At 44.6% G+C, this 27,133-nt stretch overlaps 1 protein-coding gene across 7 annotated transcripts; it reads right to left on the bottom strand.

The window, feature by feature from the left end:
* Positions 1–4,370: 4,370 nt before the first annotated feature.
* BBS2 (Bardet-Biedl syndrome 2) lies at positions 4,371–24,232 on the bottom strand. 7 transcript variants are annotated; one of them, XM_030512771.1, is made up of 17 exons: positions 24,212–24,232; positions 22,116–22,343; positions 21,379–21,504; positions 21,046–21,108; positions 17,909–17,986; positions 15,297–15,401; positions 14,754–14,840; positions 13,302–13,437; positions 11,263–11,399; positions 10,332–10,470; positions 9,604–9,775; positions 8,438–8,567; positions 7,463–7,594; positions 6,797–6,934; positions 6,253–6,365; positions 5,427–5,575; positions 4,371–4,800 (listed from the first exon to the last, which is right to left on the bottom strand). In XM_030512771.1, the coding sequence occupies exons 1-17, from the start codon at positions 24,215–24,217 to the stop codon at positions 4,694–4,696; spliced, it is 2,046 nt and encodes a 681-aa protein (XP_030368631.1). In that variant the 5' UTR covers positions 24,218–24,232; the 3' UTR covers positions 4,371–4,693. The 7 variants fall into 7 exon arrangements, with proteins under 7 accessions (XP_030368631.1, XP_030368632.1, XP_030368630.1 ...); XM_030512772.1 differs by lacking the exon at positions 24,212–24,232 and adding an exon at positions 23,520–23,759 and having other exon boundaries at positions 7,463–7,525; XM_030512770.1 differs by lacking the exon at positions 24,212–24,232 and adding an exon at positions 23,520–23,759.
* Positions 24,233–27,133: the final 2,901 nt, after the last annotated feature.

The raw sequence follows: 27,133 nt of genomic DNA on the forward strand, positions 1-27,133 counted from the left end.
CTGCTGTACTGCAAAGGACCTGGCACTGTAATAAGCAGCAGGACTTTACTATGCTAAATGCTGTGCAGACAGACCCAGATGCAGCCCTTTCTCCAAAGAATTTACAAGCTAAATAGACAAAAGATGAGAGCTGCTCCTGCTTACTCTGGTTGTGTGGGTGCCTGGATGGTGCAGTGCTCCAGGTGTGAAGGGTTGTGGTTCCAGCCTCAGAGCAAGCCTGGGGGCTGGCAGCAGGAAGGTAGTCACTCACCTCTTCCTGCCTTGTCATCCATGGGCAGTATGAGGGTCACCAACAGCACGGCCTTGCATTGTCTTAGTTCTGTCACAGGGTTTGCTGGTCTCCAACGTGGCTTTTCTCACTGGGGATCAGCTGAGATCTTCCCAGGTAGCAAATGCCCAGGTCCTGTAGTTAAACAGCACAAGAAAGGCTGTTTAACACAAGTGGTCTTGGTGCAGTACCTCCCCCATGCACATGCTTTCAGTGTTCTCACCCATCCCTCATTCACTGCCCACAGAACCGTATCGGACTCGCTGCAGAGGTGCCCAGCCCATCAGGGATGCTGTTGTAGAGCTGTGCTGGTTGCTGCAGGAGGCAGCAGACTGCAGAACACGCTGCTGGGGGCTTGGCTCAGCCTGCATGGGCTTGCCTGTAACTTTCTTTGGCAGTGAAGAGCCACAGGTGTACTTTCAGCTCACCCAAGCCACGCAGTGCAGGCTACAGGTTTGCAGCAAGCACTTCTCACTTCTCCTGCCTCTCCTGGGTTGGGAGAGGGTAGCTGTGGAATAGAGTCTGCTGCTCCTCCTGTCCCAGGCCTGTTGTTGAAGACCACTGCAGCAGTGTAAGACCACAGCTGGCAACAGAGGAGCAGTAAGGGCAGGAGGCTGTGCTGTCCCGGAGCACTCTGCACCCTCCAGAGAGCAGGACATCCTTTGGGCATGCCTTTATGAAGATAAAAGAGGAACAACCTTCAGCTATGAAGTATTGGTTTCTGAGGCACTCTGCTACCTACCAGGGCAGCAGCTCTTCTTGGGGAGAAAGTAGTTCTTTGTGTGAGCTGCTCCAGTGGAAGGAGACAAGTACTGGAGAATTCAAAGAGGAAAAAAGGAGAATTTCGGGGTAGTTTTGGATGAAGGTGACAGATACCACAGCTATTCACAGCATAGCTGGCCAGGCAAAGGCAGGAGTAAATTAATGAAATGAAGTTACATAACCTGCTGCATTGTGAGCCTGAGAGTGTGCTTGGTAGGTCTTGGAATGGCCTCCCAGAAGACTGGGAAGAAGCTGGGCTTTCTGAGGTTTGGTGGTTTTTAATAATAAAAACCACACTAGAGGGCATACTAGCCTCTACTTGAGCAAGCCTGGATCTATCTGATCACACGAGGAACCACCCTTCTGCCTCCGGTGACTGAGATGAAGCCAAATCTGCAGTTAGCAGTCAAAGGTTTTAAAAGAATCACCACATCTCTGCTCTCCCACCCTTCCTGTCAGGTCCAAAAGCCAAAGGCAGCCCCACACGTGGCTGGTGCTGCAGGTACAGGGGAAATATTCCATTCACTGGAATTTCAAATGACACTTGCTGCTGTGGGAAGATGGGCCTTCATTTAGAAGGCCTAACAGTGGGAGCCCTCTCTACAGATGCTCTTGCTGGATACAAATCTCTATTTACGATAAGGAGTAGCTGCTTGCAGAGTACTCTGATCACCGTGGAAAGGAGTGTGAATACGAAATATATCCATTCCCACACAATGATTAAGCAGGACAACATAGAAAAACAGGATGGAGAACAGCAGGTGAACAGTTATGAAGCATGAGCAACAGAGAACAGAAACTTATTATCAGGCAAGATGGCCTCATGCAGACATCCGTCATATGAGGATGCACATTTCTGACCAGCTGACTGCACCTCCAAAGCCTGGCATTTCATGAAGGGTACCAGCAGCTTTCAGTTACTGAAGTGCCAAGTTGTTCAAGTACTTCCCAACAAGTATTTAGGGATTTGGTTGTCAGTTTGCCAAGAAGCTGAAGACCAGAACAGTTCAGTATGGAGGGAGATAAGACAGCGTAGTTGTAGACCAGACTGAAGGAATGGTTTCTGCATTCATAAACATACAGTAAAGAAGTGCTTGATGTCAGGGATTCAGTGACATCGGGTATTAGTAGTAATTAAGATGAGCAGCAGTCCATGAGACTTGGAGAAACAAGGAATAAAAATCAGATAGCCTGTTGTCAAGTGTCAGTTCCAATTGTTTTGGTTTTATAAACTCCAAACTGGAACTTGAATTAGGACACTGAAAACCACTGTTCCACAGATCCCCCTCCATCATGCACTGCTCCAGGTACTCCTGCAGCACCCTTCCCCGGCAGCAAAGGGGCCATATGAAGAAGACTCCAGCCCAGACTGAAGTTTCAGGCAGGCACTGAAGTGCCTCAGCAGGGCAGGGCAGTGCAGTGGTCTAGACCTGATCCCCAGCACATATACCAAGGTGTGGTGCCATCTAACCAGCTTTGCCCATGAATTTTTAGAACATGCAGCTCTATTAGTGTGGTTTCAGTGGTTATTCTGTACTTGATGAGCAGCTTAACCTGCTGTGGTGAGTTCCACCTCAGAACAGGATGACTAGGCATTAGTTTTGGGGTGAATCCTACCAGTGGGGACTGTTTGCCATTGCTCTCCTGCTGCAGGTTCATCTCATCACAAAACCATGGAGTGGTTTGGGCTGGAAGGGTCTTTAAAGCTCATCCAGTTCCAAGCCCCTGCCATGGGCAGGGACACTTTCCAGTTGACCAGGTTGCTCAAAGCCCTGTCCAACCTTGGCCTTATGTCAGTTGGCTGCTGCATGCCACCCAAGGGCTGCTTTATTTCAATACGAACTGCAAAGCTGGCAGGACTTCAGCTTTTGGGATGTGGATTTCACATCTGGCGCTGATAAAAGTTGGTTTTACGGTAAAATATATTTGTTGTCAAACTTACCCATGGGGAAATCAGTCTTATCAGAGGTCTGGACTGTGACCAAAGGACTGACCTCACTGCCAGGAGCAAAACAGAGCTGGGACTGGAAGTGCCTGGTGCATCGCCCTGAAAATTTGTCTGATGGGAAAGCTGCTGTAAGATCAGAGCCACTCTCTTATCATCGAACGGACTACATAAATGTAAGTAAGCAAGCGTTAGGATTTTGAACATAAAGAACAAGGGGTTGAAACAGTGGGAACAGGTACAGCAGGTGGCAGAAAGCCCAGCACTTTTGCCAGGAGACTGTTCCATAATCAAGTCTTTAAGCTCACTTGCTTAGAACAGCCTGGGTGGCTCACCACGCTTTTACCAAAGAGCTGGATTTGACTAACCACCAGGTTCTTAAAAGGATTCAAATGCGCTCCCGCTGCAGATCTGAAGTGACAAAGGTCTGTGCTTTTGGTAGCCCAGCTCTCCATACTGAAGGGGCTGAAGCAGTGGCAAGAGCCCACTTGGGGGATTAGAACACCCTGCAAGATCTGCACTCCCCATCCAACTGGTTGCATGCTCACAGGTGGCTCTGTAACAAATGGTGGGCTGCTGGCTTGAATTTGGTAGTGGCAAGTAAGAGAGAAGACCAGCTACAGGATGCACATACTTCTTACAGCCCCAAGAAGCTACCCCAGAATTTCACAGAGGAGGACTGCCTCCTCCCTGCCCACACCGCAAACACTGATCCATACAGCAACAGATGTGATGAATGGTGCAGGAACGAGGAGCACTGGGGCACAACCTCCATCCAGTGCAAGATATTTTTAGCTTCTAGAAGAAGTTTACTTTGGCAAAGGTTCTAAAATATCTTTAAATCTAAGCGCCTTACTGTAATGATGTAATCCAATCCTAAGAGATCCCACAAGTAATAAACAGGTTTGGGCCAGGAGCCAAGACATTTTTCAATACCTTAAGTACTGCCAGCTCTTCGGATGTATGCACCAAGCTTGGGTGTGTAGCTTGGTTCTGCTGTTCCTGAAATGCACCCTTGCCCACCTCAGTATATGCAGGGTGTTTTTTTCTAACAGTAGCACAGGAACAGTAGCTGGAAGTAAAACTTCCTGCAATCCAGGTGCAAGGAGAGTGTCAGATTTGAGACTACTTCTTACCTGTGTGGAACCAGATGGCTTCCAAAGACCTGGCTTAAAAGCCAGCAAGGAGATTTTACTCTTTGGTGCTTCTAGTGCACTGCATTGCAGTTTACCCAGAAAGCAGCACATCCCTGCAACGACACCCAGGATTCTCCAGCACAGAAAGTTTAAGTGTTAGCGTGCAGAGACTATGCAGCAAAACCAGAAATGCTTGGGTTTTTCCAGCAAATAAACTTAACCACATGCATCTTTCCCAACTAAATCAGAACAAAAGAGGTCAAACCAGTATATGTTTTAATGGAAAAGGACAATGCCTTAACTACAAAATATATTAAAATACATAAATAAGTTACTGTCAGAAAAACAAGTGTTCTGAAGTTACACCTCTGTCTTGTGTAAATACCACATCTACACTTAAACTAATGCTTCCTTCATGAAGCTTTGACCTATGTAATAACATCTCACCTGACAGCTTAACTACAATGCTACCTTTGCAATGACTTCACGCTAGAGAGAGTAGGGGACTGAATTAACTGCTTGTTGTTCCTGGTCCATTATCTGCCTGCAAACGCTGCCTCTGTGCAACTGCTGCTCCTCTCCTCATGAAGAGGCTGCTCCCAAACGCATTATCCTGAACAGCGTATGAAAGTTGTTGCTTCTTATTGCATCCCGACAAGCACTGATCACTTGTGTTTTAGGTTTGCCAACTGTAAAGAGGGGAAAAAAAAAAAAAGTAAGTAAAAGAAAAAAGCTTCAGTTAGTAAGAAACTGGTAAAAACACTTGCTTGATCAAGTCTCAAAATTTAGGAGATTCTTTCAAATATTTTTTAAACACACACCTTGTTTCTAGTGCATAAATAAAATTCTTTCTTTAAAGAATTGTCTGTAGCTCTATTTTAGGAGAGTTTAAAGGACTTGTTGAAAAGGGAATGACAAAAACATACCTCCTTCCCCAAAGACCTATAGAGCTAGACAAACAGCCCTGCTTGATAGTTGTTTTTATTAAACAACATTATAAATTAGGAACTTAAACACTACTTTAAAAAGTGCTTTTAAAATTGTGTTCAACAAAACTAGCAATTTCTATACCATCCAGAAAGCTGGAAATCACTTTGCACTGTTCTAAAATCATGATCCCAGATGATACTGCACACTCACGGTTGACTGTCACAGGCAATTGGCTAGGACTGAAAAAATGAAAGATTACTTCTACTAATTTATTTTCAGGCTAACAAGCCTGAAGCCACTTCACTAACCCAGGTAGCCAAATCCATCTTCTCTGCCTCACCGTGGTCACAGAGTCCATGTTCCCTTCAAACAAACACACACTTACCACGCAACTGCCCAGCTCTCTGGATTGCCTGGTTCACAGCTTTCAGGTTATTCAACAGCTCCGTGTGATTGTTGCAACGTATTTTGTATTGACTTATTAAATCTCTGTTAAGATCATACAGCTCGATGTACTGTGTCTTCATGTTTTTCCTGGAGGGGAAACAATCGGTACAATTATTTGCATTTCTGGATACAAGAAAGTCATTCCTAGTTTGTCAATATATAAAAGGTGTAGCAATACATGGTTGCAATGGCTGCCATGGTTACCCGCATGTTGGCCAGCTAAAAGTCAACAGGCTTGTCTACACATGCTGGTTGTACTTATTTTTATTCTTAGTTTTCCAGTTACTTTATAAGGCAACACAAAGAGGAGATGCCACTTTCCCCAGTGAAAGTAACACTGCCCTGCAGTAGCTCAGACCTCTCTTGACAGTAAATATAGGACATCTGCATAACACAGCAAATGAGTGAAAAGACTTGACACCTAAAATTTCTTTCTCAAAAGTTCTCGTAAGTTCACGCACCACAGACAGCTTTTATTGCCTTCTTCCCTCAGTGTATCTTTCTAATATATCTCACCATCCCAAGGTTGACTGACCCCACAGGCTCTATGCTAAGCCCCTATCCTTGCCCTTTTGCCTTCCCCAGACTGGTTTTCCACCTGAAGAACAAGACAAGGCTCAAGGAGAGCTCATGTGGAACCAGCAAAGGAACCAATTTTGCATAGAGTTGTAACTAGGCAACCCTTGTCTTACACAAATGGGGTTTTGAGCTCGTTTCTGCAAGATTGGCTGTTCTAAACCCAAAACAAAGCAGCAATTGCTCACATGTCCCCCTGGCATCGTGCGTCTTCCGCCTGAAGCAGCAAGCTGCAGATGAGTCTGGAGTGTTCAGCCATGTCGGCAGTGAGCCTCTGATTCACAGCGTGGTGTTCATCCACCTGTCCAATTCAAACAGTCAGGAGAAAGGGCCCCCGGCACTCTGGGTGTACGGGTAATTGTTCAAGCTAAACCTTGGCCCAGTGTCTTAGGAAATAACACCCCAACTTAACCTACCAGCATCCCTGGGACCATTCTCCCTGCCCTAACACTCCTGCCTGCCAGAGCAATACCATGGGGTGATCAGGCTGAGATATACACACCTTATGCCCTTACTCAAATTCACAACCCAAACATTTTACATTATTCTAAGCGATCAACTGGTGGTGACCAAGGGCCTGAATAAACAGAGAGCAGAGGCTGCCCCATTGTCCTTGGCACAGAATATACACCAAACCATAGCTGGCTGATTTACATGAAGTCAGAGCAGTTTAGAGATCCTCTCAAAGTGACTGCTTAGCTGCCAATTTAGAAATGCCTGATATCTCCTCACCTTGACCAATACTTTTCGCAGCTCCTCAAAGTATGCAGGGAAATCTGCTTCCACCTGCAGATCTTCAATGGCCAGAAAGGAGGCCATGGACTGGATAATGTCACCAGCTAGATCAATATCATCAGTATTAATGGAAATCTGTCAGAAAGGAAAGAAAGCACTTCAGCACTCTTCCATGCCGAAGTATTCCCCAGAACTGCCCAGCAGGACTGCCTCTCAAACCCAGGCTCAAAGCAGTTCACTCTATCAAGAGGCAAAACTGCTGCATGAGAAAGCTCAAGGGCTTTCAGTAGACAAGGAGACACTGAATTGAAAGGAGCTTTTATCCAAGCCTGGGGCAAAGAGGCATCCATGCATACAAGACCAGTGCAAAAGTTACAAGCAGCCTTTGTGCCTCAAATTATGGCTCCCTGAAACCACTCTGTGTGGGAACAAATACCCTCCTACAGATGTGTAGGCTAAGCAGTTTTCTTCATTAACAAGCCCTGGAATTTTACCAACTAAAAGTAAATAGACCCAAAAGTTTCCAAAAACATCCCTAAATCATTAGTACTTTCTCCGCCTGTTCAGTCGTCCTTCATTTTTACTGCCTCATACCAGCACCACCCTTAAGTTTCACCTGAGGATAATTAAATGGGTGTTCCCCTTGTTCGTGAAAGTACTCACCTCTCCACCAGGCTTGATTTTGATGCAGAGCTGGCCTGCATTACGAAGGGAAGTGAAGCAAACCTGAAAGGGAACACTCTGAAATTCCACATCCGCTGGTAGCAAGAAGCTCTGATTCAGCCACATAACAATCTTCCAAAAACATAATGAAAAGCATCAGCCATTATCTGTGTGGAAAGCCTGGAGAACCGTGTGCTATCCCTGTACACGAGGGCACTCTGTTCAGGGTACCTTAGAAACTTAATTTACTAAATTTCATCTCCTAAATCTATTTTTAGAATGAGAACAGTTGAATCCTTGCTCCAAAGCTGACTATTCCTAAGAAAATCAAATCCAACAACCAGAGACCACAGCCCAAGGTCAAAACATGAGCCCACGGCTGGAGACTGGAGAAAGCTGGAAAGCAAGGCTTGGTTCTACTGCAAGAAATTGAAGAGAAGTTTCATCTTGTTTTTGCTTTGGGCATTTAATGCAGTAAAGGTCATGTAAAGATGGCAGAGCCCTACAGTTATGAGGGAAATGACCAGCTCTAATTACTGCCATCCTGCAATTCAGATCCTTTAGAACCAAAGCTACAGAACTGTTGCTCATCTGTTGTGAAACTGAGGCATTATCCAGGCACTGTACTGCCTTTTTCTGTCTCTCTGCTCACCCACAGAATTCCTCGCTCACTACAGCGCTCCTGCTACTGGCATTCCATCAGCTGTCACACGGCAAACAAGATTAGTATCTGAAATGCCTCATGGTCTCAGGCCATTAGTTCCTGTAGGAATTCCTGAAGCAGGGAATGCCCCAATTGAGGTATCTTTTAAAGAAGGAAGAAAAAGCACTGAGACAAATTGTAATACACAAACTCCAAAGGCCAGCAGTGCAGTTCACTGCACAATCTTTTCCTTTGCTATTGGAAATCTCAAGCTAATGGCAAACCCTCCACCTCCTCAGGATTTAAAAATAGGAAACAGAGCAGAAACTCACTCTTTGTGGCCTCTCATTCATCGTACAGTTAACATAGCTCAGGGGCTCTGCGGCTGAGTCCGGGCTGCTCAGGGCATACATTGAGAAGCGGGGAAGCTGTCTTGTCAACTCAAATACATGGTACTGTGTGCTGGAAGCAATCCAAAGGGAAAACAGAGACAGTTACTGACATACCAGGGATTCGCCTATTGCAACAGTTCCTGATTCCTTTTAGATGGCTACTGACATCAGCAGCTTTCAGCTACATAATCAGCTGCCTACCATTTCCCAGGAAAAAAAACACTGGAACTTGGAAATTCCAGGCTTATCACATCATGAGGCTGAACGCATCCCCATTGCTTACACTTTCCATAATCCTTCCAATGAAATATACTCTCTAGGCTAACATATTTATGATTTTACAATGTGACTGGATATTTTCTTTACAGGTTCAGTGAAGTCTTTTACTAAAGGAAATAATAAAGACAGATAGAGAAAATAAAAAAAGAACTCAGCCCCATGTGTTCTTTCTGCAGTGGTTGGCTAGCTCTCAGAGTATGCTTCCCTGTTCAGAGAAAGGATGCTGCTTCCTAAGGCACTGCCAGGTCTGGCAAATGTGAGCAGGGCCAAGTTGTTTTCAAGTACCTATGAAGAGTCATTTTATTTCTACAGAAAACTGGCAAAGTGTTGGCTTGAAACCAAGCATATGGTACTTCCCTTTTGCTCTGAAAACAAATGGGTTCAGGGTTACTTTGTAGCTTGAAAGACACCACTGTGTCTCCAGGCTTGCTCAAGTACATCCCCCAGAGGAGCCACCACTTGGGTGAGAGAGGCACTGAAAGCAGGCAGCCTGGATATAGCCTCTGCCTCTCCTGACTCCCTCCAGAGACCCACAACAAGGCATCCCCCCCAACAACTGCTCGCTGTTCCCCTAAAGGCAGGGCCAGAGCACAGCAGGTCCCAGTGACTCCAGAGCATTTAGACTTATTCTGGAGAAGAGCTCAGCATCAGAGGTGCAACGGTGTTTTTAAGAAAGCATTCCAGCTCTCCTTCCAGTAACACAGAGAAGTGAGGCACCAGGCAATTAAAGGTGCACTTCCCACAGGACAAGCACGAAGCCATATCATTGATGTTTTGTGGTCACACGCTTGGCTCTGGACCAGCGGAGATCACAAAACAAAACTCACCTGTTCCTGTAACCCACAAAGGCTTTGATGTGCAAATCCACAGGAACATCCTTGGCTGGAGTAAGGGGAACACGAATACAGCCTGAGAGATTCTGGGGACCGGGGTGTACCACATGGCTCTCTCCTTCAAATATGCCCTCAGCAAAGATCAGCACAGCACGGATGACTGTGTCTTAGCAATGGAAAGAAAAAGCAGTTCCTAAATTAAAAGCTGTCCTCTAGCAACAAACCACCACTGTTCTCAGAATTAAGCATGGTCAACTCTTTACACCCCTCCTCTGAATAACCCAAGTGACCAGCATTATCACATCTGGACCTGACTGCATTCTCAGCACACATGGTGCTACATGAATTTCGTATATTGGGGTAGTTCCAGTTTTGCATGTAAAGGCAGCTGAGGTCCAGCTGCACTCGTGCAATACCCTCACTAACACAGGGTTAATGTTTAGAGTCAACACAAGGAATATTGCAGGGATCAACTTTCATCCAAGTTAAATGGTAACTGCCTTGGAAAATAACACATAACAAGAAACAAATTCCACCAAACTCCTCTCCCCTTAGACCCATCAAAAGAACACAGCTTGACTCAAAACTGTGAAAGAAAAGCAGCCACAAAGGAGATACTACAGACAATAAAGAGGAGACAGGCAAATCATCAGCTAAATATAACTAAATGTTTGCATGAATTTACATGAAATTAATGTCAATGGTTGCAGGTTACCACTCACCATTTGTGGTGGAAATACACAGCTCTACATGGGCAGACCGGCTGTCAGAGCCCAGATTAACCAAGAGGGCTGTCTGGAGTTGGGTATTTGCTGGAATCACGCCTCTCTGCCCATCTATTTTCTTAGTGTTCAGTTCAGCCTGTTGCAAAACATACACTCTTCAGTATCAGAATGTCAAGATTTTCATTCAAGCAACCTAGAAAACATTCACATAAGTCAGTCCTCTTTTCTTGCAGGAGAAGGTTGTGTCACAGCAATTCCTAGATTTCACATAGCTATGCAGAGTAGCTGGATTAGGCATGGAGCTGTGGACACTTGTGCTACAATCTGTTCCAAGTGTTTTACTGTCGATGGAGCTCAGGGTCTGTACCCAAACTTTTATTCAGAAAGCACTTAACATCTGTGCATTTTTAAGTGCAAGGTTAACTCCATGCTGTTGCTGTGGTGGTCTTTTGCTATTCAAATATGTTTCTGCTTTTCACAGACTGTTTTTTGAAGCTCTTTATTTCTGTGCCTTCACCATCCAGCCACAAGTGTGCTTCCCACACTCTAGCAGTGCTGCCAGCTATCATGCAATTACCTGATCCTCTCACACAAGTCCCTCTGACCCCTGAGTTGGCTTATGCATTTAAAAATACCATTTTCAGTCATAAGCCAAAGCATAGCGCTGGACAGAATCCAGCTCCAAACACAACTGCTCTGGCAGGATGAAGGAGCAAGGAAAATGTTACTTATTACAAAGCAAAAAACAAGTTCTGAACTTGCACAAGGAGCAAGCCAAATAGAGAAGAAGGAAGCCCCAGTAGACAATCTTGCTGCATCCCAACAGGTTACAGCTCTGATTTGTTTGGACTGCCCCATGATCACTTCCCAGATTACTGATTTACTAGCAACAGGAAGATGTGTTTTAGCCCTGCACCTTAAGTAGTACCTTTGCACTTTCCTCATAATTTCTTAATTCCAGCAGCAGATTTTGTTTCTTTTGACTAAGTTCTCGGATCAGATCCTGCTCAGCACTTGTATCCATTAGGTTTCCTTTCATCTCCTCACCTGGCAGATAGCCTCGGACTGTACAGAAACAAAAGAGCCCATTTCAGCAAAGCTTTTCACAGCCTCCCCAGATCTTTCATTTCTGTAACAAGACCTCCCTGTACCACCTCAGCAGCAGACACTAGTTCTGGTCTTCAGCTGAAAACCTGAGCGTTGATTTACACCCACAGAGGCTCTGACTTTCCAGATGGTCAGGACAAGAGAACTGTGCGTTCAAAAAAAAGCTGAATTTCCAACCTGCCTTTAAGCTGTCTTCACCTGACCAGACAAGTGCAGAGCCCAGTCCTTTTGCCACAGGATTCCCACTGCAATCATTTGTTCAGGTGCTTAGACAAGTTTGCAATTATGCTAAATTAGTAAAATGTTTACCTAGATTTCTAGACCTGGTCAGAGGAGATGCTGCTGTCTGGAAGTGACTTCAAGTCACTGTCAGTCAGCCGGTGGTGTCAGCCATGCTATTTTTTCCCCAAATTTTTTCCCCAAATACTTCAAGGGGTAACGCCTTGAAGTATCCCACTGGATCAGAGTTATGGAAATATTTCCAACTGCCTCTGGAGACAGAAGAACTGAGCAGATGAGACAAAAAAGCTTGCTATAAACTTCCATTTTGCTCTAGGGTTGTGTGATCTGATTGCAGCTGACAATGAAAGCGAGGGACAAGTGCCTTATACCTGCAAAGAGTATGCTGCCTGATTGCATATGACTGCTGCTGCCCCATAAAAAGTTGTAGAGAACTTGAAAAGCATTCAGCACACACACTGTCCTCCAATGAAAGTACCTACTTTATTATTTGAGTGAATCATTCATTTAAAACAAGAGCAAGACAAAAACACAAAAGAACACCTCATGGGGAAGGATGCTGGCCCCAAACAGAACTCTAACGACAAGGACTATGAGAATGCATAGCCCAACAACTATTTACTACTATTTTACTATTCAGTAGCACCTAAACGCTCCAGCCTAAAGGGATCCACAATGTGCCAAGGTTTGTTTATGACAGACTCATCAGAAAAGGATGATCATGTTCAGTGATGTTAACCTACACAGCTCTGCTAGGACAAGGTATCTTCACAGCTGTACAATATTCCCCTTCTGTAAGCCTGGGAATAAGGTTTATATGCTGAAGCCCAAGCGCAGCAAATCCCCACAGCCTGTGACTAAGATAGGCAGCAAAACACTCTGCTATTTAACAAGGACGGGCTTTTGTTCCAAATGGGCTGTGCCAGACCCACTTGTCTCAGGCCACAGATCCCAAGCAGTCAGATAATCACACCAGTATCTTTCCTGAAGCCATCCCTGTAAATTCAGGCTGAGCTTATTCAAATAATCTGTGATCATATTTGTTCCCACTCACAGTAACCAGGTTTGACTTCTTGAATGCATGGTGGGATAAACCCACCAGTTCTCCAGTTTCAGGACAGCATTTTCCAGGGAGCAAAGCACTGTTAACATCTAACATTTCTCATAGAAGAACTATTCATCTTTAGAAGAAAAACAACACACACAACTCCTTAGCTCTCTAAACACCTTTAACCATTGTAAAGTAACCAAAGAATTATCACATATAGGCAAAAAGATACTCTATACATTCACCTATAACAGTCTTGCCTGAAGAATCACAGTCTGTACTGACTGCAGTTATCTCTGCATTATTAGGATGGGACTTCTTGCATCAGGCAAATGAATTCTGATGCTTCTTAAATCATAATGAAACTCACACTGATTATCACAGGGAAGGCAATATTCAAAATCCTGTTTGCAGACAGCATAACTCAGAATTCCCTTAACTTCACATAAAGCAAAAGGAACCTGGCATACAAAAATGCCTGTGGAACAGAAACAACATTTAGCTAATCTGAGATAATGTGATGTGCCTGATATTATTGTGTATTAAATTAATAACCTGAACAGTGTTCTTACTTTCACCATCAACTGAACAGCAGATTAACTGGTTGCTCCCATCCATTCTGTAATCCCCCTCCACCACTCCTGCAATTGAGGAAGCAAAGTTGTCCTTAAAGATGACCTCCCCAGTTCGGTCATTGCGTGCATCAATCTGGAACAAAAAAAGAGTTCCAAGACACATCAGGAACAGAAAACTCAACTTCAAAATAGATGCCATTTTGGCATATGGCAGAGATGCCATACTCTGAGCTGTTAACCAAAAGCCAGCTCTGCTCACAGAACAGCAGGTGAATTTGCAGCTCTACTGATGAGAACACCACATGTGAAACAAATACCATCAAGAAATGACCTCTAGACAGACTCAGCTAGAAGGAACTGCTCTTCAGAGATGCTTCGCTATGTTACAAACAAGAGGAAGCAAAGAAGAGGACTGCAAGTCTGCACTGGCAAGGTTATGCACAGATGAATGCAGCAATGATGGGACTAAACCAGAAATAACCTTAAAGCAGTATTTACAACCTCTCCTCTCAGCTGCAGCCCTTGTGTGGTGAATTATTTTTATACAAAAATACCACAACCTTCAATTATCTTTCACTGAAGAAGAAAGAGGGGGGCGCAGTTCTGTGTTGTCTGTCTTCTCCCAAAGCCCAGGACCCAGCATTACTCCTTCAAGGAGCTACGGACTGTTTCAGTCCAACAAGCAGGACAGAGCCTGCCAGTGGAAAAGAACAGAAAAAGGAGTAAAGGAAGGAGAGGTTCTCTAACAATGTTATACACCTAGTCCAGCATAAGTTACAAAATATCTGGGCTCTACACTGCCAGCTTGATATGAAGTTAATTAAACTCCTCCAGGCTAATAAGAGTAATGAGAGGTGTGAAGGAAAAAAAGCATAGCTTTACAAAAAAAAAAAAAAAAAATCCTGGCAAGCTGTGTCCAGGAAAGATTTGGCAGCTAGAACAGTCATTTCTGGAAAAGCTAAATACTAAGCAACAGGCTTAAGAGACTAAGACCGAGCTCCATAGAATGCCTTCACATAAAATTAAATAATGCTTGATTAATCTGCACAGTCAAGACTGATGCTGCTCTCCTGTTACATAACTGCTTTGTCTTCCCTGTGTTTGAGAACATTGACGAAACACCCCAGAGGATTATTAGCATGTCCTCAAGACACAGCTGAAGAGACACTCAGGAGCTCTCGGATGTGGTGTATGATCTTTGCTCCCATAGAAACAACTTACCACACCTTAGCAATTGACTCTGAGCTAAGCAGAGGAAGCAGCTTTTCTCTGATCTTGCACTTGGCACAGGATCCACCAGCCAACCTAGGTTTACTGCAATAGCTCTTCAGTGCTGTTTACAGCAGTCTTTTTAATTTTGTGGCTGTTCTCCTTCAGGTAATTTCACAGCCTTGTTCAAACACAGCTTCCAGATTTACAGCTCTTCATTTCACCCCTGTATAAACTCACCTTCCCATTGGACCAGCCAGTGATCAACTCAGATACACCATCAGAGTTCAGGTCAAACGCATGTATGCTAATTGCTTGGTTTTTAGACTAAGGAGAAAACACAAAGAACACATTAATCCCAGACTGGTTTGGGTCGGAAGGGACCTGAAAGATCACCCAGTTCCAACCCCCAGCCACAGGCAGGGACACCTTCCATTAGACCAGGTTGCTTTAAGCCCTGTCCAAGCTGGCCTTGAACACTGCCAGGGATGGGGCAGCCACAGCTTCTCTGGCAATCTGGTTTAGCGGAAGGTGTCCCTGCCTGTTTAAGCCATCACCAGCAGTCCCAAAAGCACTGAAGAAACTGACACAGTATTAATTTTGCATGTATCTATAAATATAGTTAGATTTGGTATGACCAAAATTACATTAAGTTCTATGCTCAGCAGAAGATTTAAAATTCATCTAAAGGAGTCAGGATAACATCAGAACAACTCGAGACAAGGTACCAATCTCCCAGCAGCCTTCAAGCTTTCAGTGATGCTATTTCAACACCAGACTAACCTTAATCCTCCAGTAACGGGCTGTCTTCTCGTAAACTCCGACTGTCCCATTAGAAAGAGCATAGCCGAACCGACTGCCACACATGGGGCTAAGCACAGTAACAGTCTGCAGGGGGAAAGGAGGGAGAATGGGAATACAGGAGTGAAAATTTCTACAACTTAAGTAACAGAGAACAGACCATACAATCTCTCCATCATAGGAAAACAATACTTAAATGGAAAGTAAGTCTGTTGTAGGAAGCATTGAGTACTGACACAACTGATTTTACAAATCAGTTTGAAATCACCAAAGGCCTGTAGGATTTCCTCACACAAGCTGAATTACTACTGTTAACATACACTTCAGCAAAGATTTGCAGAACTGTCCTCAAACTATGTACTTTGACCAAGTACTTCCTACAACAAGCAGCAACACAACTGCTCATAGGATTCCTGTGGCCATCAGTACTAACACATTATCCCTGAAAACCTACTCCAAACACACAACACTCCTTAAGCTTCAGGAGCTGAGGATGCTAAAGAGTTTAACTTTACACGGGATGGGAAAGCCCTAGAGACACAGCATCATAGAATCATAGAACAGTAAGGGTTGGAAAGGACCTTAAGATCACCTAGTTCCAACCCCCCTGCCATGGGCAGGGACACCTCGCACTAAACCAATGTGGCCCAAGGCTCTGTCCAACCTGGCCTTGAACACCGCCAGGGATGGAGCATCCACAACCTCCCTGGGCAACCCATTCCAGTGCTTCACCACGCGCACTGTGAAGAACTTCTTCCTTATATCTAATCTAAACTTCCTCTGTTTAAGTTTGAACCCATTACCCCTTGTCCTACCACTACAGTCCCTAAGGAAGAGCCCCTCTCTGGCATCCCTGTAGGCCCCCTACATCATTGGTAGAAAATCTTTGCCCAAGATTAGCGAGATGGAAGTGCACAGATGGACTTCCCCAGAATACAATTAGAAGACCAGGCTAAGTATTACCTAAGTAACAGCTCCAGGGAAAGACCTGAGAGTCATAACTCGGTCTGTGTCTTGCAGGCTGAGTTAAGATCCCATTCACCTTACAATTCTTCATTGAGCTAAGGCTCTCAGTGCTTGTAAATGCAGGTTCTTCCATGCACTAAGACTAGAGATTTTAATGTAAGGAGGAACAATTGCAACCATCTGTCAGGTCTTTTGTACAACATAGTACAGAACACTTCTTTAAATTAAATCTTTCACTAACTTCTTAATTAAACTCAACTGACTATGCTCCTTAATTTTCTTACTATAAAATATGGTTTCCAAACCTTTACCTTCCCTCTCACCATCTTCTCCAAAGCCTTTCCCAAGTGTCATAACCCTCGAAATTTTCAGCACCCAGTAAGGACAGAAGACCTCAGCAAGAGTCAGAAACTCACAATACTCCCTTTATATCTGACCGTCCATTTATAAATTCAATAATCACAACAGTCTATGGCTTCAGTTTCACCAGAGTAAGTTATTAAAACAAAGAAAATGCGAACTATTCAAGCCTTCCAAAACAAGCACAGTGTATAAAGCCACTGTTCCCTGAATTTACCTTCCTAAAAGGAAAGGTTTAGGTGCAGCTGTGTCCTTTTAAATGAGGTCAGTAGGAATCTGACAGCCCTCCTAAGACTCTAGAGGTGTGAATTTAAAACCATTCTACTGTGGATCTAGAAATAAATCACACATGACAGGGATGGACCTTTAGCTTCCCTTTAACTAGAAATCACACCATGGCTCTACAGACAGCAGAATGTACTACAGGACCAATGTGTTTTACAATGTATTACTCATTTCAACCATAGCAACAGCTTCCTTTCCTAGAACACTGCACAGATTTGTCTTTTACAGCTGTTCATAAGTGGTTTAATAGATAACTAAGCCTTTTAGTCCGAACTTCAGCAAGAGGGAGACCTCAGATCTTTAAGGACAAAGGTCTGTAACATGTGTTTACTCTACCCTGAGCCCAGAAGGGTCAAAAGAAGACTAAACAAACTCCTAAAGGCAATGATAATGGTACTTTTCTCCCTTCCAAGCAACCAAAATTTAACAGTGAGGATTTTCTCTCAGTTATTAAGCCAACAAGCAACTCCCACACCTTTTACTAATCCCTCTGTAAACCCATACTTTCTGCCCCATACTCTCCTTTAGGAACTGCAGCCCTGTTTGCCTGGACACCCCCTTCTACCCTGCCATGCACTATCTGGATACACATAGGGGCAAGTTACTTCATTGTGAATGTGTCAATGCATTTGAGGAAACCTGCAGAAGACATTCTTTTGCTCAGAAGGCACTAAGAGCTTCAATCACAACCCAGTAACCTTAATCACCTTTCCACAAGACCTTGACTTCTAGTCAAGCTGCAGTTACTTTTCTCAACCTAGTGAAAGGTTTGTAAATAAACAAAGCAAAAAACAAAAAAAACCCAAACCCATGCATAATGAAAGACATTATCAAACTCTAAACTTCTGCAGTTCTAGCAGAATAGATACTGTGCCAAATAGTTAAATAACTTCACAATAAATTTGAGCCAGAGAAGCTTTACCATACACAACAGTTTCACCTCCACCAGCAATTATAACAAACATTAGTGAGAAGTAATTTACCTCTGTCTCCGACATTTCTGCCACAATCTCATCTTCTTTGAAAACCCGGATATCGAAATCTTCAGAGCCCACAAGAAGCTACAAAAAAATAGTCTACCTTAAAAACAGTTATTCCAGGTAAGGAAATCAAAAGGACTTACGTGCTCAAGGGGGAAATAAACATCCCAAGTCCAGCAAAAGAGAGGTTTTAACAGCTGTATGAAAAGTTGCCAGTGGAACAAAAGGTACTATCTATCAAGACTCCATTTCAGAAGCCTCCCACTGATCGAGTAGTAGTTATTCCTTGTTTCGTCAAGCTAGACTCTGTAAAAGCACAGTGAAATATCTGGGGTAGGAATGAGAAAATATACTTAGGAACACCAGGGCTATGCTCTTGTCTTACTGTAAAAGACTGAGTGTTCCAATTCCTAACTGCAGCCGTACACACCAAAAATACCATGTTGCCTGTTGGAGCAGAAGACCGGCAGCTCAATTCTGACTTGTACTATACCGTTTCAGAGAAACAGCAACTCGCAGTTACTAGCCTATGAGCAAATAGCTGGGGAAAAAAATAACAAAATCATTGTTTAGCACTGAACATACCTCATTTAAAAAAAAACCTCAAAACTTATGAATCCAAGTATCAAACCACTGATGCTCCTCCAACCAAAACAGTGGCTGCACTACTGAAATCGTGGGTAAAATGGGCTTTAACTCAGTGTGAATGAGTATACAAACAGGACATCGACACTAAGTTGGGTCTTCCATATTCTCATTCCTTATTGTTTCTTACATCTTTGTTCTTTTCCTGTCTCCTAGTTAAGCAGATAGAAGATGTTAACTGAAAAGGAGCTCCATGGAAGAGCTCTTTCTAAAGATGGTGACAAGTCACGGCTTCTATTTTGCAAACTGAGAAACCAAAGAACAGATCTGCTTAGTGCCTTGCCTATAAAGTCAGCCATCAAATCAATGACAAACAACTATAAATCAAAGTTTATAAATCAAAGTTTTATAAATAAAAACCTGGAAGTACCTTGACCCACTGGAACCGATGCGTCTTAAATCTTTACTTGGCAGAATAGACACAAATCCATACCAAACTGATTTTTTTAAAAGATTAAAGGCTTCTTTTTCTTCTCCTTCCAAACTAAAGATGCTTCCAATTATGACAAACTAAATTATACCAAGCTGAGGTTACTGTAGCTGTTGAAGTAATTTACAACAAATAACGTATGTAAGAGGTACAGATTTCTTGACAAGTCGCAACCACCAGCAAAAAATGACCACCTGAAAGCATGGAATCCTGAAACAGTTACTGGTGATCCTGCATTTCCCAGAGGAGCCTAGAAGATGGGGGTTTTATTTAGTTTGATTCAATTCATCCACCTCAGTGCCTTTGATTCCACTAGACTGGAATTTGAAAAAGCAGGGAAAAAGTTCTTCCCCAAAAAGTCTTTGGCAAGATGAGAGGAATTAACCTGTATCAATCTAACGTCCTGAGGAAGAAAGTGACTACAACAAATTGGTTTTGTTCGCTACTAAATGACGGAAGTATATTCATGCAGTTTTAAAATCAGTCAATTTTAAATGTAGACGTGTTTTACTTGGGTGGGAAGAACAGAAATTAAGCTAACCCATTTATCAGACAACACAAAGTGATAAACAATTTAATAAGATGTTTCAGTGCATTTTCATAGAATTTCAATTTTAAACCAGACGCAGTTTCACAAAAGCCACAAATAAAATAAACTTAACAAAAAAAGAATCACCTAGATAATTAAGATTAAAAAGAATCCTAAAAAAATATCAGCAAATGCATGCTTTGCTAACTGGCAGGGTAAGTTAGCTTGATAACACATCTAACTCTGCTTAGCTCAAAGCAGCATCACATTACACCACTCACTGAGAATGAACCTTTCTCCAGGAGAAAAAAAATAGCAAAGTATCAAAAAAAACCAAAACTTTGAAGCACAAGTGAAAAACATCTACAATTAGTGCTACAGATCAGTTTCCTGGTTTCTGAATCATTATACACTATCTCCACTTTCTATAACTACCTCTCAGCACATAGGAAAAAAATACAACCTAAGAGAGACTGTGCAGGAATAGACTGGAAAACCTGAATTTTTTTTCCACTTCCTGAAGACCCCAATCAAGCGAAGGGTCTGTTTTAGTAACGCACAAGAGACGTAGAGGCCCTTTACAAAACACTATAAATACCACAGTCCAAGTAAACATTCAAAATTAGGATTTTGGGGGAACTAAACAGAAAAGCATAAGTAATTATGATTAAAATTGAAAGACAGGTAACAAGTATTTTAGTATTTTTAGTATGGTGATTTTACATCATATTTTACTTGTATCTGACATATATACCAGGAAGCCATCAATTTCCTTGAAGATTCATATTTATAAGCATGATTCTTCGATTCACTCAGGATGAAAGAACATTTACAACAGAGAATGCCATATAAATTCACAACTTCATCCATCATCCCTTGCAGCCTATGTGATCAGAATAGCAGCTGTTTCCTACTTATCAGGAAGATGCTTGTTACACATTATTTTCATTTTAAATCAGAAAAGCAAAGATATTTCATTTCCCCATGCCACTATGAAGAAAAGGAAGAACAGGATGTGAAGATGGATTTCTTGATTTTACCAATCATAAGGAAGCTCTTAGCAGCACAGATTTTTAAGAGCTCATTTTTACACATAAGATGCTTGCAAGTTCTTTATCTGAAACTTGAAAAAGGATTTAGAACCATATTCAAGAAATACCACTGAAAACAGATGCCTTGCAATTGATGATCACGGGCATTTCAGTGTATTTCCCCTGGCATAGTTAAGGAAAATGAGAGAAGTTTTCCATTACGGCTAGCAATCGATTCACCAAAGCAAGGAAGTAACGCTGTAAAGACCCCAGCTATGCCTAGTTTTACACACCCTGAATAGAGCCAGAGACCACTGCTGCTCCCTAGACATGGGCTAAGCATTTGTCTTCACGGGACCAGAGGCCGAAAAAAGCATAACTTCCACGCAGGGATCATTTCAACTGATAATATAAGCCAGTCATATTTGATAACCCATGGGTTTTTATTATTATTTCACTACAAGACCATTTAAAAAGCTGAGAACACATGTAAATGGCTACAAACCTCAGTTTTGCCATCACCATCAAAGTCACACAGTGCTAATGAACGAACGTTGTCTCCAGTAACCTATAATGAGAAAGACGGTCCTTGATACCGACGATCACTGTCAGTAGCTAAACTAATTTCATGATCTCAAAAACAACAGAACTGACAAAGCCAACATTCAAGCAACACCTGAGTGCACTGAATATATGACTAAAACACAGTTTAAGGTCTGAGATAAATTAAGAAAGATGAACAGCCAAATTAATATTTATCATAATAAAAAATTCAAGAGGAATTAGTGCCATTGAAAGAATCTTGTAATAGTATCCAAAGCATTATTTGTAGCCTTACTGTCCAAAAAAGGTCATTTCCTTCATAATCAAAGCCCTGCAGAGCACAGTTTCCACCAATAATAGCAAGTGGAGAGGAAATATCTCCCAGATTCCCAAGAACTATTGCATTGGCTCCATCTGAAACCTACGGAGATACAGCAAAGGAAAAAGAAACAGCAGACAATGAGATGTCAGAGTACACAAATCAAAACAAGAGCTTCCAACATTACCACTATCAGTTTAGCTGAGCTCTGAATGCCTATTAAATTTTCTGAATTTTGTCTTGCTAGGTGATGTGTGACACATTATGAAAGCATGCTCTTGCATGTACATACACAGACATACATCACATTCATACTTTTTAAATATTCCGGGTATTCTAAAGCCAAAGTGTTCTGAATTGCAGACTGGTTTGGGCTGGAAGGGACTTCAAAGTTCATCTAGTTCCAACCCCTCTACCATGAGCAGAGACACCTTCCACTAGGGCAGGTATCTAACTAATGCAAAGAACAGAAGCATAATTAGAATCACGCAATGGTTTGGGTTGGAAAGGACCTTAAGATCACCCAGTTTCAACCCCCTGCCATGGGCAGGGACACCTCACACTAGACCGCATCGCCCAAGGCTCTGTCCAACCTGGCCTTGAACACTGCCAGGGATGGAGCATTTGAGCAACAAATAATTCATTGACAAAGTAATGTAAAAACTGTCATTTTTAGAATGGAAAGAAAAAAACAGACATTCAAATTAACTCGCCTCTCTATAAAACAAATCTGAGTTGTTATATACATCATAAGCCAACAAATTAGTCTGTGTTCCAACCAGAAGACAATCATAACCAAGCTGAGGGTTCAGGACTCCTGAAGTAAGACAACTGATCCCTTGATTAATGTTGAGAAGGGAGATGTCCGAGTCTTGATTAATTTGCACCATTCGGTTTGTGCTTGTTCTCTGCCCATGGGCATGAGGATTATGAATAAAAACCTGTAGTAACAAAGATATAAAGATACTATCATAAAGCATGTATGTGTTTGTGTACAAACACTAAAGACTACTGTTTGGGTAATAACTGTGATGGGGAAGGGGGACATTCACTCAACCAAAGCGAGGACAAAAGACTCGGGGGGTTGCTGACAATACTGACAGTTATGCTTCAGTTATAAACTACACCAAAAAAAGGGAAATGGCAAGAAAAACGCTGCTCTGGCCAGCGGGGTTGTGCCACCACCCTTGTGCTTCTGAAAATGGCCACTGAGAACTCTTCAGAGGAAGGCAAAACAAGCAAACTAAAAGGAGCAACAATAAACTAAGCAAATTATAGCCAGCTGGTAACACAGTTCCCAAAAAACCTCAAACATTTAGGACAAATTACCTGGTATCTCTAACCTCCATCTGTTGGTGAAGATGGTTAATTTAAAGAGGGGCCTGTGATAAGTAAGTTTTTGTTCTCACTGACCCATATTCAGTCACTGTAATTGTTTGGAGCAGACTCAGAGGACTGCAGCATATGCTTAACAGCCTTTGCTTTGTGGCTGTACAGTCCATCTCTCAAACAAGCCCTTGTTTACACCATTCCCAAAGGCTCCAAAACAAAATTACTAACAATGCCAGGAAGCATCCCAGATGACCTATGTTGGTATTTACAGCAACCTACACCCCACTGTGGATTTATGCTCTAACCTATGTTTGGTGTTAGGTGGTCTGCATTTGTGGATTTATGCGCTAACCTATGTTTGGTGTTAGGTGGTCTGCATTAAGCCGAACCCCCTGTTGTTTGTATTTCACACCCAAACGGGGTGCACACCGCGTTTCCTGCTCCCGCAAGGCACCGCCTACAGAACCTTCGCACCCTGCCTTAAACCCACGGCTCCAAAACACTCCCCGGCAGCCCGGGTTACCGTTGGGAGCTGCTGCCACCGCCCCGCTGCCTGCGGGCAGCCCCAGCCCGGCGGAGGGAAGCGGGACACCGCGGGCCCGGCTCCACACGAGAGGCTGCAGGCCTCAACGCGGGTCTCTGCCGCGGCCAACACCGCGGCCGCCGCGCCCCGCAGGCCCGCTCCGCGCGGAGGGACCCCGCGGCCCAGCAGCCCCCAAGAAGGGCCGGTCCCCCTCAGCGCGGCGGGGCTGCGGAGCCCCCGGCCGGGGAGGCCGCGCCGTTACCTTGCCCGCTTGCGTGGCGGCCGCCAGGCAGGGGTGCGTCCCGTCGTACCGGCCCAGCGCCACCATGCGGGGCAGGATCTTGTGGCTGAGCTTCAGCGTGAACACGGGCACCAGCATGGCGGGGCCCGGCGAGCTGTGCGGAGGGACGCCGGGCCTGAGCGGGCCTCACTGGGCCCGGCCGCCTGACGCGGGCTGCTCCGGGGCCGCGCACCGCACGCGCGCGCACGCCGCCGCTGCGTCAGGGCGGGGCGGGGCGTGCGGTGGCAGGCAGGGCGGCCGCGGGGGGGCGCTGTGGGGCGGGGGGTGTGGGCGGTTGGGGTAAATGGTGGGAGGTTAAATGGGGTATATGGGGGGAGCTGGGGATGTTGGGGTGGCACTGGGGGGGGTGTTAGGAGTGCAGGGGGCAGATGGGGGGGAGATGGAGGTGCTGGAGGTCAGTTGGAGATGTAAAACTGCGGGGGCAATTGCAGAGGTCAGGGGAGTGGGGGGGCATCTGGGGGGCAGTGGGGGACCTGGGGGCAGGAGGGCAGAGGCAATTGTCCCCTGGGCCGCCACAGGAGCCTCACCACCAGCACCACCATCCTGCGGGGTCAGCACCCAGCTGGAGCCATGGGGTGCCCCCTCCCTGTCCCCAGCCCCCCGCCCAGCCCTCGCTGCCCCCCGGCTGCCACGCTGCCCATTGCTCACATTACCTCCATTAGTAGCCCAGCACTTGGTTCCTCCCGGAATCGAGGAGCAGCAAGCCAGTACAATGTCCCCATCCCAGCATGGATTTCAGTACCCACACCCTTTAAGGGTCTCCAGGGCCCCCTCTCCCTGCCCACAGGGCTGGATAGTGAAGTCCTCTCTCAAGGTCATGACTTTCAAAATTCTTAAATTATTTTGGGTTTAAGAAACAATTTTAACCCAATAACCTCACAAGTGCCATAAATTCGCTGCAATCTCTGACAAATCACCAAACCCAACACTTGTCATTCGCTGGCACGTTATCACCCCCATCTCAACAAGAGGCAGGTTTGGAGAAGATTGGGCTGGGACAACAGCCCTTCCCTGCAGAGGCCACCAGCTTGAGGCAAGGATTCGTTTGTTTCTAGGAAAGCTGGCAGGCACATCTCAGTTGGCTTTTACTTGTGCATCAGTCAAGCCCTGGCCAGCAGCAGTGTCCCTGCCCTGCATATGAAGGAAGGCTCTCACAGACAGCGCTTGCGTGGAGATCATGCGACTCCAAATGTGACAACCGCCTTTTTCTTCTTCTTTTTTATTGTTTTTACCAAGTTTTCCTGGCAGCTTTATCAATGTGCCTTTATACTCGTGGATAACGAGGCAGCAATCGCGTGTGGCATATTAAAGAGGAGGGTTTTTTCCCTCTTTGTGGATCTGTTTTGGGCGAGTGCAGGCCTCAGTGCAGCCTCGCAATGGGTCTCCCCTTCTGGGTCCCAGTTTGGGAACTGGACTACAATGGCAAAGCACCAGCGTGAACTCAGGCACACAACGGGGTGTTGCTCAAGCCTAGCAAATGCTTCTGCCCTCCTAGGGAATATCTCCAGCTGGGTTGCGATCCCAACCGAGCATTACGGGGAAAAAACTGAGCTCAGAGACATTTACAGGCTGGTAAAATAGTAACTGGATGAAAATTCCAGCTTCTCACTAAATATGTATGGTCTGGGCTGTAAATATTATTTTGCATCTCTAATTATGGTATTGGGTTTGGTGCGTCTGCAACATGGTCAAATTATGCTGCCTGTTACAGCTGCCACTTTGAATTTGCTGGCTCTGAAACACTGAAAACTGAAATCCAGAAAATGATGACTTCTAATATTCACTCCCCTTCATTTGAAAGTCTGTCATCTATTTTACATGTACAGCATCCAATCTGGACTTCAGCGACCACCCTGTAGCCATCCAGCAGTGCTCAGGACAGGAGTCCTTCCCTTTCCCCACTTTTATAGGGGCTGAAATCCCATAGAATCTTCACTGAGCCTCTGAGAACCACTGCTGCGCAGCCAGAGTCAGTGTGGCTGTAATTGAGAGGTTATTCAGCTTCATTACAGAGCAAAGGTCTTAATATCCAGCACAAGGTGATCACCGTCCTCCTTCCTGCATGGTCCCAAGGTGATGCCCTATGATGAGTGTTTGCTCTTTTCTAGCTTCTGGGCGAATATAGCTTTCTATATATTATATCATTTAATATAATAAAATATGATATAAGAAATTATATCTATATAATCAAACATGCCTGGTAATGGTTGCTGGATCTCTAGGCAAGTTGCACGGAGACTCTGGCTATGACAGCACAACGGCCAGGAGCTGAAAGACTTCCAATCTAACCAAAAATTTGCTGTGCCTCTATCTGCCTGGCAGGGGAGCGCTGAGGAACACTCAGATACTGAGCTTGGGAAAATGTTGGCAAAAATAATCACCACCAGCCCCCCAGGAGGGGATAATATGGCTGGAAGGAGCAGGGAGGGATGACAGATTGCATGTGCACACCTAAATACTTCTGAAAATGAAGACTGAGCCCATCTGAGCAGCAGCAAACCAGCTTTGCTATCTGCAGGGGCTTTTCTCTTTTCCCACCCCAAGTTTGCTGCCTGAGCCAGAGCAGCATTTCTCCCCTCATCCCATGAGCATCCCGGGGATGGAAGATGCCTTCCAATGGGGATGGGAAGAGCCGCTGCATGAATCATTCCCTGGATAGACAACCACAATCTCTGGATCTCAGGAGCAAGGCTATGAAGACATTAAGGAAAATATCACATCCTTTTATTTCATGCCTTTATACTAAGGGGTTGGTGTTTTCTTTGCAAGCTCGGGCAAGTGTCTGCTCAACATCCCAGGGGATTACTCATCCCCTCTACTCTTGGCTTCTAATTAACAACTAAAGGGGAATAAAATAATTAAATATGCCCAAGGTAACGATACTTGGAAACTTCAGGTCACGTTTCAGCCGGGGGAGGCGGCAGGTAGTTGGAGCAGGTGAGTTTGAAGTCTGTGGGAACCTGAAAGACGCAAAAGGGAAGGGAAGATGGGGGGGGGGAGGGAAGAAAAACAAAGAAAGAGAAGAAAATCCAAATTGTAGACTGGGAAAGCCTTAGATTTGTGAGTTAAAATGATGCCTAGAATTAACTTGATGCTTAAAGCCTGTCTGTGCTGGTGCCAGCAGTGCTGGGCAAGGTGGGGGACACCCGAGGACCCCCTTTCCCCAGGTGGGTCTGCAGGGATGCTGGGCAGCCCCCGGTCACCAGTGCTCTGCTCTCACAGGTGGGGGACAAGGTAAATTGAAGCCCTTTTATTTCCCAGAGAAAGCTTGGTTGGTCCTCACTCCCTTCCTCCCCTTGGGGGCTGCAATTCTGCCCTCGTTAGACCTTGAAGTAATTCCCATTAACATTTATGAGAATTTCATGATTAAAAGAGGAATCAGCCCTTTCATCTTCCAGACATGCCTGAACACACATTGCCCAGCCCCAAAAGCCTGTACCACCAAGCAGGAGCTCCTGCCTTGTGCTGGGGTCCCTTGGGATGCACACCCCAAAACTAGGGGAAGCATGTGGGGTCAGGCTTACCATTCTGGACTCAATTGCAGAGCATTGGGTCAGCATTTCTTCCTTTCCCTT

The sequence above is a fragment of the Strigops habroptila genome, chromosome Z (assembly GCF_004027225.2).
Source record: "Strigops habroptila isolate Jane chromosome Z, bStrHab1.2.pri, whole genome shotgun sequence".
In the NCBI taxonomy this organism is placed as follows: Eukaryota; Metazoa; Chordata; class Aves; order Psittaciformes; family Psittacidae; genus Strigops; species Strigops habroptila.